This window comes from Archocentrus centrarchus, chromosome 7 (assembly GCF_007364275.1).
Source record: "Archocentrus centrarchus isolate MPI-CPG fArcCen1 chromosome 7, fArcCen1, whole genome shotgun sequence".
In the NCBI taxonomy this organism is placed as follows: domain Eukaryota; kingdom Metazoa; phylum Chordata; class Actinopteri; order Cichliformes; family Cichlidae; genus Archocentrus; species Archocentrus centrarchus.
Window position 1 is genome coordinate 3,699,751 of NC_044352.1, and position 13,249 is coordinate 3,712,999.

The window sequence follows — 13,249 nt, forward strand, 5'->3', positions numbered from 1 at the left end:
CAGCGCTGCAGGCAGTGAAATGAGCAGCTCCTCCAGCCCAGATGATGATATGAGCCCTTTCCTCCCACCCTCACAGAAGAACCGTGAGCGGCGCAACCGCAGCGTGAAGTCACGAGACGGCGTCTAAACAGCGCTCCGCTTCCACATCATTTGCGTGTCTGACATCTAACGTCCCCACGAACGTTATACTGTGGAGAGATGGCGTGTCAGGAGCAACTTTTTACTGGCAACACGGTGTTGAACCCAAACATCCCGAGCAGACACGGGTAAAGAGAGACAGAAGGATCGCAGCCAGACTGAAAGGAAAGGCAGAGCTGGAGGTGACAGATTAATGCTACTGTACTGAAGTCACTACAGACATGAGTAATAAGCGCACTGAAATGTTACTTTGAAGCTTTATTTCTTACAGTATGAGAGCGGGAAGCACCGCTGCCTCCTGCAGCCCTGATCACGGAGCTCTGACTTTCACTACATTAATCAAAGTCAGAGGCTGTTAGTTAAAACTGTCTAAAGGCTTCAGCTGCTGCTCAGGTTTCATTTCAAGTGCTGGCACATTTATCAGTCAGGTTTGTGGGTGCTGGTTGATTTGGCAGCAGCTTACTCCGGATGCCCTGCTTGATGCCCAACACCACAGGAAGATAAATGTTTCCTGTTTTTCATACCAAGCATCACAGTCTCTGTTATCATTGTGTTGTCTTCATGGTTTTTGTTACTCATCGATTGTTTGTGGGTCTGTTAGATCCACTGTATTTTTGGTTTTTAATCCAGCCATTAAAATATATGTAAAAATACATCAATTGAGACTAAGATATCTACAAGACAGTGTTCTGTGAACTTCTTAAATCATAATCCAAACATCTTTATTCTTCTGGCACTAAAAAAATTGTACTTAAAGTCTGTGACTCTTTAAAAGTGGGTCAGAAACACCAGATACAGACTGTAACAGCACAAATTCTGTTTAAACAGAGAAAATCCTGAGAAACCCTCTACTGCACACACAGTGATGCTGAAAATTATTCTACCTCATTTACTGATTGGGCCATTTCATGTTGTGAGACCTTGCTGTCACTCTGTGTGTGAAACTTCACAAAACAGTTCTTTAATGCTAGAAAACAGAGGTGCACATTACATTTTGATTTTGGTGTTCCTGTGCACCCATTAACCCTCCATTCTCACATACTGTTGGCCAGTGTGGTGACCTGTCCAAGTGGAAATCATCATTCGGAATGGGGGCCATGGGTCCCTGCTTCTTCTTCTTCTGGGATTTGAATCCATGCACATGCATGTGGTCACTTTTTGTCATCCCATTCCCGCTGCAGTCTAGTCTGAAGAGCAGCCAGTATGTCACCTCTGCCATGTATATCAAAGTAACAGCAGTAGTACCACTTTTTTGAGTGTTAGGGTTACATTACCTTACCTAAGGTGCCCTAAGCCCAAGCCTATGAGTCTTCCTCAAGAAGTACCCCTTACTTCACAACGTTGTCCTGAGGCAACGAAAAGAAAAAGTGAATTTCTGAAAAAGCAAAATTTTAAAAATTCATAAAACCTGACAAAATCCTCTCTACAACTTCAGAAACACTCCTGTATTTTTTATATTTAGGATTTATGTCATTTTAAATGATCACTAGGGCAAATGTAATAAACTTCTTCTCACATCATGTGCTCCTTGGACATTGTGTCAGAAAAGGATGTCCTGCCTTCAAACCATGCTTGATAGTGACTCCAACATGTTGTTGGACTGACAATTAATAACTTTTAAATAATTCTGATTGGTTTCCATCATTTAAGTTCAGATGTACTGGGCATGGAGCTTAGAAAAACTTTGTTTCCCCAGAGCAACGGAGTGCTGATGGAGCAACACTGTTAAAAAACATCTGTGGACAGAGGAGAGCAGCTAGTGTCAGCTGACAAACTCCACCGGTGTGGAAGGCTGAATCGCTACCGGGCATCTGATTAGATCTGGCACTGTCACTTATATCAGTTGAGGGATCGGATAATACATTCAGTCACTTTCCTCTCACTGTCTCTTTACTGCTCATTAAGGGGTTAACAGCGGGTGTGGTTGTGTTGTCCCACACAAAGTGCACATCACCCCCAAAATAAGGCAAAGCTGTCACAAAACATAGATTGTTCTGCAACATCCCTTCACCCCACCTGAAGCTGATTGGTGGAACACACAACCTATGAATCAACAACCAATCGGGGTCAATGAACAATACAGAGTCCCGCCTTCATTAGAGGCCTTTTCTACAGTGTGTCTACTTTTTAGTCTAGACGATGTGAGCTGTATGATTTCCAGAATGAATTTCAATTTTCGATTCATCTGACCACAGAACACTTTTCCACTTTAACTGAAAACTTTTGACACATTGTGAAATGAAAAAGGAGACAAAGTCGTGCTGAGCAGCTGGAATCCTCCATCAGACAAGAGCGGGACAACATTCCTCTCCCAAAGGTCCAGCAGCTGCTCTCCTCGGTCCACAGATGTTTACAGACTGTTACCGATGCAGTGGTAAACGCGACCCTCTGCCATCAAAATCAGATTTTTATTATTTTTTTTTTTTGTTTCTCAGAATGGTACATCCTCTCTGTTCACCAGACCCACAAACAATCGATGAGTAACAAAAACCATGAAGACAACACAATGATAACAGAGACTGTGATGCTTGGTATGAAAAACAGGAAACATTTATCTTCCTGTGGTGTTGGGCATCAAGCAGGGCATCCGGAGTAAGATGCTGCCAAATCAACCAGCACCCACAAACCTGACTGATAAATGTGCCAGCACTTGAAATGAAACCTGAGCAGCAGCTGAAGCCTTTAGACAGTTTTAACTAACAGCCTCTGACTTTGATTAATGTAGTGAAAGTCAGAGCTCCGTGATCAGGGCTGCAGGAGGCAGCGGTGCTTCCCGCTCTCATACTGTAAGAAATAAAGCTTCAAAGTAACATTTCAGTGCGCTTATTACTCATGTCTGTAGTGACTTCAGTACAGTAGCATTAATCTGTCACCTCCAGCTCTGCCTTTCCTTTCAGTCTGGCTGCGATCCTTCTGTCTCTCTTTACCCGTGTCTGCTCGGGATGTTTGGGTTCAACACCGTGTTGCCAGTAAAAAGTTGCTCCTGACACGCCATCTCTCCACAGTATAACGTTCGTGGGGACGTTAGATGTCAGACACGCAAATGATGTGGAAGCGGAGCGCTGTTTAGACGCCGTCTCGTGACTTCACGCTGCGGTTGCGCCGCTCACGGTTCTTCTGTGAGGGTGGGAGGAAAGGGCTCATATCATCATCTGGGCTGGAGGAGCTGCTCATTTCACTGCCTGCAGCGCTGAGACATTAGGCTGAATTAACAGAGATTGTGAGTCTTGGTGTGGAAAACGTGGTTGTGATTTTAGAGAAGCTGCAGCCTCAGCAGAGACCTGACTGATCAAGATGCTGAAAAAACTCCTGAAATATCTTCGTACTGACAAAGCCGGCCCCCCCGGGGCAGTCATCGGGATGCTCGGCTTCGTTTATTATCTGAACGGCATTGTTTGCACGGGCAAAGGCCAAACTTTTGAATGCAATGAAATCATGGCTGTGCCATTCTTCTTAGTGTTCTTCTTAATGCTCCTGATAGATCAGACATTTCGGAGCGCAGCGAAACACGCAGACACGTTTTTGTGTCTTGTAGTGAAGCGCGTTATCAGAGCGATTTTAATCGGTCTGCTGTGGGTCGTAGCTATGTTGCTTTTTACAAACTGGTATGGCTGCTGCAAGACTGATGAAGAAACGAGCAAACTTTTCCACATATCTGAGACCCTCACAGAAGAAGAAGAAGCTCAAAAAGCTGAAATGATAATCAAGTCAAAGGTGAGAATTTTTGTTGTTCATACACTGTATCTTATTATATTATTGTCTTATGAAATTACAGTAAATAAACAATAATGCTGTTATTTATTGTATTTCTTGTTTCATATTTTCAGCTCATCGGTTATTCTCTGCTCCTGGGTATGACTGTTGTAGCTTTCCTTGTGACGTGGAGTGGATGTGTCATGGCCGGGGAGGAAACAGGCGAGGAATGGCTGACACGAAGGACTCCAGAAGTCAGCGTAACTTAAAAGGGATTTATTTAAGCAGGGGAAAAACAAATACAAAAATCTTGGAAGGGAGACGACGGGCAAACACAGGGAACACACGGGCACACAACATCAACGACGCGACAAGGAACACATGGAAACTGAGGGCTTAAATACACACTGGGTAATCAGGGCAAGAGGAAACAGCAGGGAACAACAGGTGAGGCAAATGAAACTAATTACACAGGGGAAGCAAAGCTGAACACAAAGCACAGGAAAACCAGACTGTCAAAATAAACAGGAAGTGACAAACCAAGGAACATACTGACTAAACACGGGGAACAGGCACAGACTCAGGACAGAGACGCAGACATATCACAACACTAGGAAATAAACTAACACAAAACGCTGGGCCAACGGCCCAGGACATGACAGTACCCCCCCCCTCAAAGGCCGGCTCCCGACGGCCAAAACCAGAAAACAAACCCAGCCAAGGGCGGGAGGCGGGGGACCAGGAGGGAGGGCCCGAAACAAAACAAAGACAGGGAGCAAAACAGAAATCACAGGGCGTGAACAAAACAAATCAAACCCGTACCGGAAGAAAACAAAAACACAGGACCAGAACAAAAGGCGACGGCACAAGGCCGGAGACAGTCCAAAACAGGGGGTCGAAACAAGGAACAGTCCAGGAGCTATGAAAAAACAAAAAACAGCAGGGGAAAAAACAGTCCACAGTTCAGGGGAGTCAGTGGGAAATCCAAAAACAAAAAACACACAGTTCAGGAGGCCGCAGAGGCCAAGGGGCCACAAAGCAAAATCCCAACGAGGGAGGCCAACCGCGCTCCCAGCGGCGGCGGCGACGAGGACGAGAAGGAATCACTGGAGGCCGACCGCGCTCCCAGCGGCGGCGGCGACGACGAGGGGGAGTCACTGGAGGCCGACCGCGCTCCCAGCGGCGGCGGCGACGACGAGGGGGAGTCACTGGAGGCCGACCGCGCTCCCAGCGGCGGCGGCGACGACGAGGAGGAGTCACTGGAGGCCGACCGCGCACCCAGCGGCGGCGGCGACGACGAGGAGGAGTCACTGGAGGCCGACCACGCGGCATGCGGCGGCGACGAGGAGGAGACACTGGAGGCCGACCGCGCTCCCAGCGGCGGCGGCGACGACGAGGAGGAGACACTGGAGGCCGACCGCGCTCCCAGCGGCGATGGGGAGCAGGCACCGGAGGCTGACCGTGCTTCCAGCGGCGGCGGCGGAGACGAGGAGAAGACACTGGAGGCCGACCGCGCGGCATGCGGCGGCGACGAGGAGGGGTCACTGGAGGCCGACCGCGGGGCATGCGGCGGCGGCGACGGGGAGCAGACACTGGAGGCCGACCGCGGGGCATGCGGCGGCGGAGAAGGGCGACCCCGGGCTCTGGTGGGGAACCCTCGGGTGACGTGGAGCGCTCGGACTGAGCAGAGACCCCCACCGGCTCGGACTGAGCGGGACCCCCTGGCTCGGAGCGCTCGGACTGAGCGGAGACCCCCATCGGCTCGGACTGAGCGGGACCCTCTGGTGCGGAGCGCTCGGACTGAGCGGGACCCTCTGGCGCGGAGCGCTCGGACTGAGCGGGACCCTCTGGCGCGGAGCGCTCGGACTGAGCGGGACCCTCTGGCGCGGAGCGCTCGGACTGAGCGGAGACCCCCATCGGCTCGGACTGAGCGGGACCCCCTGGCTCGGACTGAGCGGGACCCTCTGGCGCGGAGCGCTCGGACTGAGCGGAGACCCCCATCGGCTCGGACTGAGCGGGACCCCCTGGCTCGGACTGAGCGGAGACCCCCATCGGCTCGGACTGAGCGGGACCCCCTGGCTCGGACTGAGCGGAGACCCCCATCGGCTCGGACTGAGCGGAGACCCCCATCGGCTCGGACTGAGCGGAGACCCCCAACGGCTCGGACTGAGCGGGACCCTCAGGCTCGGAGCGCTCGGACTGAGCGGGACCCCCTGGCGGCTCGGACTGAGCTGAGCCTTTGGGCTGAACGGGGCCTACATGGTGAGGCTCCGGATGCGCAGGCTGGGACTGCGGAACAGGGCACACTGCTGCTTTATTGAGCAGCAGGGGCCGCTCGGGGAATAGCCAAGGTGCAGGGGACTGCATGGGAGCTGACGCTATGGGCTGCGTGGAAGCAGGCCGGGAGACGACTGGCTGCGTGGAAGCAGGCCGGGAGACGACTGGCTGCGTGGAAGCAGGCCGGGAGACGACTGGCTGCGTGGAAGCAGGCCGGGAGACGACTGGCTGCGTGGAAGCAGGCCGGGAGACGACTGGCTGCGTGGAAGCAGGCCGGGAGACGACTGGCTGCGTGGAAGCAGGCCGGGAGACGACTGGCTGCGTGGAAGCAGGCCGGGAGACGACTGGCTGCGTGGAAGCAGGCCGGGAGACGACTGGCTGCGTGGAAGCAGGCCGGGAGACGACTGGCTGCGTGGAAGCAGGCCGGGAGACGACTGGCTGCGTGGAAGCAGACTGCGAGCTAGGGAGAGCAGACTGCGAGCTAGGGAGAGCAGACTGCGTGGAGGCAGACTGCGAGCTAGGGAGAGCAGACTGCGTGGAGGCAGACTGCGAGCTAGAGCATGCCGACTGCGTGGAAGCTGACCGAGAGCTAGGGAGATCTGGCTGCGTGGAAACTGACCGAGAGCTAGGGAGATCTGGCTGCGTGGAAACTGACCGAGAGCTAGGGAGATCTGGCTGCGTGGAAACTGACCGAGAGCTAGGGAAATCTGGCTGCGTGGAAACTGACCGAGAGCTAGGGAGATCTGGCTGCGTGGAAGCTGACTGAACGCTACGGGGAGCAGTCTGCGTGGAGACTGACTGAGAGCTAGGAAGAGCTGACACTGGGCAAGCTGTCATTACTGGAGCTACCGAGGGAGCCGGAGCTGAGGGAACTGCGACTAAAGATGGAAAAACTGCAGATGAAGAGACCAAAACCGAACTGACTGAAGGGTCCAAGGGGATTACGGAGCTAACTGACGTTAAAGCGGAGGGAGCAGACTGAGAGGGCACAGAAACAGCTGACACCGGGGACCGAGGAAGAGCTACTGGGGCTGACTGAGACTGGAGTGGACAGGGAGCGACAGGAGCTGGGGCTGACTGAGACTGGAGTGGACAGGGAGCGACAGGAGCTGGGGCTGACTGAAGGCGAGGGGGAGCGACTGGAGCTAGGGCTGACTGAAGGCGAGGGGGAGCGACTGGAGCTAGAGCTGACTGAAGGCGAGGGGGAGCGACTGGAGCTAGAGCTGACTGAAGGCGAGGGGGAGCGACTGGAGCTAGAGCTGACTGAAGGCGAGGGGGAGCGACTGGAGCTAGAGCTGACTGAAGGCGAGGGGGAGCGACTGGAGCTAGAGCTGACTGAAGGCGAGGGGGAGCGACTGGAGCTAGAGCTGACTGAAGGCGAGGGGGAGCGACTGGAGCTAGAGCTGACTGAAGGCGAGAGGGAGCGACTGGAGCTAGAGCTGACTGAAACCCTGCTGCTGCAGCTAACGCAGAAAACCGATGCGAAGGCTTGGGTCTGGCTGCCCCCACCCGCGGAACAGGTGCGGGTGCAGAGGTCAGCCCGTCCGTGGCTGCCCCCACCCGCGGAACAGGTGCGGGTGCAGGGGAAGATGGAGCTAAGGGAGCTGGAGCAGAGGGAGCTGGAGCTAACTGACGAGAGAGAGAAGCTACAGCTGACTGGGAACACTGCGACTGAGAGCTAGGGAGAGCTGCGGCTGACTGGGAAGGCTGAGACTGAGCTGGCACGACAGCTGTCTGGGGAAACTGAGAATGAGCTGGCGCTACGGCTAACTGGGGAAACGGAGAATGAGCTGGCGCTACAGCTGACTGAGGCGAGAGTGACCGTCTCCGCGGCGTTATACCGCTCTGCTCCCGCGGCGATTCTCTCTGATGCTGCCGGGAGCTTGGTCTTCCTCCGTCAGCAGCAGGCAGTGGTGACGCGGAAGTGGTGGGAGGCCAGGGACCCCTGTGACCCAGGAATCGGAAAAATGACTCCTCAGGAGTCATTCCGGGCGCTGGCTCCAGGAAAACGTCTCTCCGCTTCCTCCGGTATCTCGTCCTCCGTGGCTGCGGCGACTGCTGAGGACAGGAGGGGCCAGCGAGCGGAGTGACAGGTGAGGGAGCGGCCGGCGCCAAAAACAGTCCGCCCACGCGGCAGACCTGCGGTTTAGGCGGGGGCGGTGAGCGGCGTCGCCGGGGACCGTTCAAAAAAGCTGGTCCCCCCAGCGCCAGGCGAGTGCCATTGTAGCGGCCGGAGCTTGCAGGGTCTTTAGTATGGTCGCGTCGTTCTGTCATGGCCGGGGAGGAAACAGGCGAGGAATGGCTGACACGAAGGACTCCAGAAGTCAGCGTAACTTAAAAGGGATTTATTTAAGCAGGGGAAAAACAAATACAAAAATCTTGGAAGGGAGACGACGGGCAAACACAGGGAACACACGGGCACACAACATCAACGACGCGACAAGGAACACATGGAAACTGAGGGCTTAAATACACACTGGGTAATCAGGGCAAGAGGAAACAGCAGGGAACAACAGGTGAGGCAAATGAAACTAATTACACAGGGGAAGCAAAGCTGAACACAAAGCACAGGAAAACCAGACTGTCAAAATAAACAGGAAGTGACAAACCAAGGAACATACTGACTAAACACGGGGAACAGGCACAGACTCAGGACAGAGACGCAGACATATCACAACACTAGGAAATAAACTAACACAAAACGCTGGGCCAACGGCCCAGGACATGACAGGATGGAGAAAATACTTTATAAACAAATTCAGTTGTTGCAACAAGAAAACTTTTTATTACAAACTGATTCTGGAAGAGGAGAAAAAGGTTCTGGAGGAGCTTCTGAGGAATGAAGTCAATGAGACCTTAACTAAAGAGATTCAGAGCAACATAAACAGGAAAGACTGGGACGGCTGTTTTAATGTTGCTCAGCAAATGATCAATAAAGCCAAAGAACAAAAACCAACAGCAACAAACGAGGACTTCAAGTGGATCAGCGAGGGGAGCGCCACAGGAGGGGAGCAGGATCATGGAGCAGCACATCAGCAGGTAAAGTGCTGAGTGTTCTTTACATGCCAGATGTTACAGCTGCCAGACTCTGTCAGTCTGAAGAGATGGAACTAGTTTGTGTTAGTTTCTGATCTGCAGAGTCACCTTCACCATCATATGGACTCAGCTGACATGAATAAGCAATAAAACACAGTTTGTTGGTTTTATGGTTTTGTTAAAATTTAACTAAAGACCCAAAACATATTTGTGCAGAAACAGGAGAGCTGCTTTCAGCTGCTGCTGATTGTCCAATATGGATCTGCATATTTAATATGACACAGATTTTCATACAGGATGCCTTCCTGAGGTGTTCAGCATGTGTGTTAACCGCTAACACTGTGTGCAGGAACAGATTAAAGAGGGAATAACTAGTGCACAGAGATCCTGTCTTTACTTTTTCTATCAGAACATGAACTTTTTACTCACTGATGAAAATCTTTTGCAGGCACAAAATTATGAGCTTCTTGCACTGGGACAAGGTAAACACACCCACACTCCTCATTTCAGCTTACAGCTCTTTTAAAATCAGCTAACTTACCTTTATTGTGATAATCCAATTTCACAACAAATGTAAAAACTTTCAGACCAGGAGCGACATGTTTAGCCACATGTTCTTGAATTGTTGGCTGAGTGGTGTCCAAAAAACGACGTGGGCTTCATAGATAACTGGCAAAGTTTCTGGTCTTGTTAGGAGAGACGGCATCCATCCCACTTTGGATGGAGCAGCTCTCATTTCTAGAAATCTGGCCAAATTTATTAACCCTCCTAAAACCTGATTCCCCAGGGTTGAGACCAGGAAGCAGAGTTGCAGTCTTACACGCCTCTCTGCAGCTTCTCTCCTCCTGCCATCCCCCCAAAACCCCATCCCCACAGAGAGGGTGCCTGCTCCCAGACCACCAAAAACCAAAGCTAAAATCAGCAAAAAATATTTAAGCTTAAAAATTCAAAAAGAAAAATATAATATTGCTTCCTCAACTGCACCAAAGAATAAAACAGTTAAATGTGGATTATTAAACATTAGGTCTCTCTCTTCCAAGTCCCTATTAGTAAATGATTTAATAATTGATCAACGTATTGATTTATTCTGCCTTACAGAAACCTGGTTACAGCAGGATGAATATGTTAGTTTAAATGAATCAACACCCCCGAGTCACAGTAACTGTCAGAATGCTCGAAGCACAGGTCGAGGAGGAGGATTAGCTGCAATCTTCAATTCCAGCTTATTAATTAATCAAAGACCCAGACAAAGTTTTCATTCTTTTGAAAGCCTGACTCTTACTCTTGTCCATCCTAATTGGGAAACTCAAAAACCTGTTTTATTTGTTATTATCTATTGTCCACCTGGTCCTTACTCAGAGTTTCTGTCTGATTTCTCAGACTTTTTATCTGATTTAGTGCTCAGTTCAGATAAAATAATTATAGTGGGTGATTTTAACATCCATGTAGATGCTGAAAAAGAGTTTGTTGCTCTATAAAAAAAGCCCTCCGTAAAGCTAGGACATCTTACTATTCATCATTAATTGAAGAAAATAAGAACAACCCCAGGTTTGTTTTCAGCACTGTAGCCAGGCTGACAAAGAGTCAGAGCTCTGTAGAGCCGAGTATTCCTTTCACGTTAACTAGTAGTGACTTCATGGATTTCTTTACAAATAAAATTTAAGACATTAGAGAAAAAATGATTCATAACCATCTCAAAGATTATTCTTCATGTTCGGCTGCTTTCAGCACTGCTGGTATTTGTTTAGACTCTTTTGCTCCAGTTGATCTTTCAGAGTTAACTTCAATAGTTACTTCCTCCAAACCAGCAACATGTTATTAGATCCCATTCCTACTAGACTGTTCAAAGAAGTCTTTCCAATTATTGATGCTTCAATCTTAAAAATGATCAATCAGTCTTTATTAGTTGGCTATGTACCACAGACCTTCAAGGTGGCTGTAATTAAACCTCTGCTTAAAAAGCCATCACTGACCCAGCTGTCTTAGCTAATTATAGGCCAATCTCCAATTTCCTTTTCTCTCAAAGATTCTTGAAAGAGTAGTTGTAAAACAGCTAACTGATCATCTGCAGAGGAACGGTTTATTTGAAGAGTTTCAGTCAGGTTTCAGAATTCATCACAGTACAGAAACAGCATTAGTGAAGGTTACAAATGATCTTCTTAGAGCCTCTGACAGTGGACTCATCTCTGTTCTTGTCCTGTTGGACCTCAGTGCAGCTTTGATACTGTTGACCATAACATTTTATTACAGAGATTAGAGCTTGCTATAGGTATTAAAGGTACTGTACTGCAGTGGTTTGAATCATATTTATCTCATAGACTCATGTAAATGGGGAGTCTTCTTCACACACTAAGGTTAATTATGGAGTTCCACAGGGTTCTGTGCTAGAACCAATTCTATTTACATTATACATGCTTCCCTTAGGCAGTATTATTAGAAAAACGAAACAGAAACTCTAATTTCCTGCTTTTAAATTCAGATAAAACTGAAGAACTTGTGCTCGGCCCCACAAATCTTAAAAACGTGGTGATGAACTAAACATTTACTCTGGATGGCATTACTTGGCCTCCAGTAACACTATGAGAAATCTTGGAGTTATTTTTGAGCAGGATATGTCCTTCAATGCACATATTAAACAAATACAGTATGTAGGACCGCTTTTTTGCATTTGCGTAATATTTCTAAAATTAGAAACATCCTGTCTCAGCGTGACGCTGAAAAGCTAATTCATGCATTTATTACTTGTTTTTTTGTTTGTTTGTTTTTTTTTAAGCAGAAAGTGAACTTTTTAATCACTGATGAAAATCTTTTGCAGGCACAAAATTATGAGCTTCATGCAGTGACACAAGGTAAACACACCCACACTCCTCAGCTCAGCTTACAGCTCTCTTAAGATCAGCAAACTTACCTTTACAGTGATAATACTAAAGCCCTGCACATCCTTAAGTTTCTTAATGTGAGGATGGAAATCTGCACAGTGGCCACTGGAGGTCTCTGCTGTACCTGTTTTCACTACAACTGGCTCACATCAAGCACTCAGTGCTTTTTCCCAGCTCCACACAGAGCAGGTTTTACATCTACAAAGTGAGAACAAAGAGAAAGCAGACAATAAAAGTCTAAACTGGGTCATGGATGGAGACTCAGTTTAGACTTTTACTTCCTATTAATTAATTAGTTAATTAAAACTTTGACTTTTTTTTAAATTAAAACTGCACGTGTGTTTCCATCAGCTCCACTGATGATGGTTACTTTTTTTACGCACGTGTGCAAACTCAGGTTAACACACTCAGAACACGGCCCAGAATTATAAAGTTCAAAGTGTAATTTAATAAGTTCATGAAACACTCAGTGTAGACATCTTTGTCTCAGTAGCAGCTCCGCCAGCTCGGTGTGTTGAGTCAATGTGACAAATTTCTGTATATTTTGTTTTATTTACTTATTATTATTATTATTATTATTAATCAGTTAACACCACATTTTGTTTTTCAGTCTAGTTTCAGCTGCAGTAACTTTGCTCTGTCCTCACACAGTTCTGTGTTTTCTGCCCAATAAAGATCAAAGACACATTTGATGAATCTGCCTGAAAAGCAAATAAAGTGACGCAGCTACAAAAACAATGCAAATGACCTCAAAGAGTTCCTGTCCATCCAGCCTCCATTTCCTGCTGCTGGTCCAGGTCCTCGGGACAGCAGAGACACCCTGACCTCCTTTTCCCTGCCACCTCCTCCAGCTCCTCTTGGATGGCTTCTGCAAGTCAGCCGACAGATGGAAGTTCTCGCTTTGTCAGACTGTACAAAGTGTCTGATCTTTGCTGTTTGTAATGATAAATCCAAAGAAATGTTTCTATGATGCTTTTTGTTCTCTGTAGCCTATCAACAATTCAGCTTTCTCATTAATAAATGTGTAAACTGAATGTTGCAAACAAATATTCATTAAAATAAACTGCTGTACAAAAAATAGTCACACACTCTATAGTGTTGATGATGGCACGTGTTCCCTGTGACATTATTTTGATAAGTTTATGCAGTATGGGATTTATTTCTGTGCAGAGCTGCATTAATTTTTACCTCACCCACTGACAGGTGGAGGGAGGTCATGTTTTCAC

The 13,249-nt window shown here is 48.6% G+C and overlaps 1 protein-coding gene across 2 annotated transcripts; it reads left to right on the forward strand.

Annotated features, from left to right (window-relative positions):
- Positions 1–3,299: 3,299 nt before the first annotated feature.
- Positions 3,300–12,987, forward strand: LOC115783565 (uncharacterized). Of its 2 annotated transcripts, none has more exons than XM_030734446.1 (6): positions 3,300–3,852; positions 3,966–4,026; positions 8,840–9,147; positions 9,593–9,626; positions 11,960–11,993; positions 12,675–12,987. In XM_030734446.1, the coding sequence occupies exons 1-5, from the start codon at positions 3,433–3,435 to the stop codon at positions 11,971–11,973; spliced, it is 837 nt and encodes a 278-aa protein (XP_030590306.1). In that variant the 5' UTR covers positions 3,300–3,432; the 3' UTR covers positions 11,974–11,993; positions 12,675–12,987. The 2 variants fall into 2 exon arrangements, with proteins under 2 accessions (XP_030590306.1, XP_030590305.1); XM_030734445.1 differs by having other exon boundaries at positions 12,699–12,987.
- Positions 12,988–13,249: the final 262 nt, after the last annotated feature.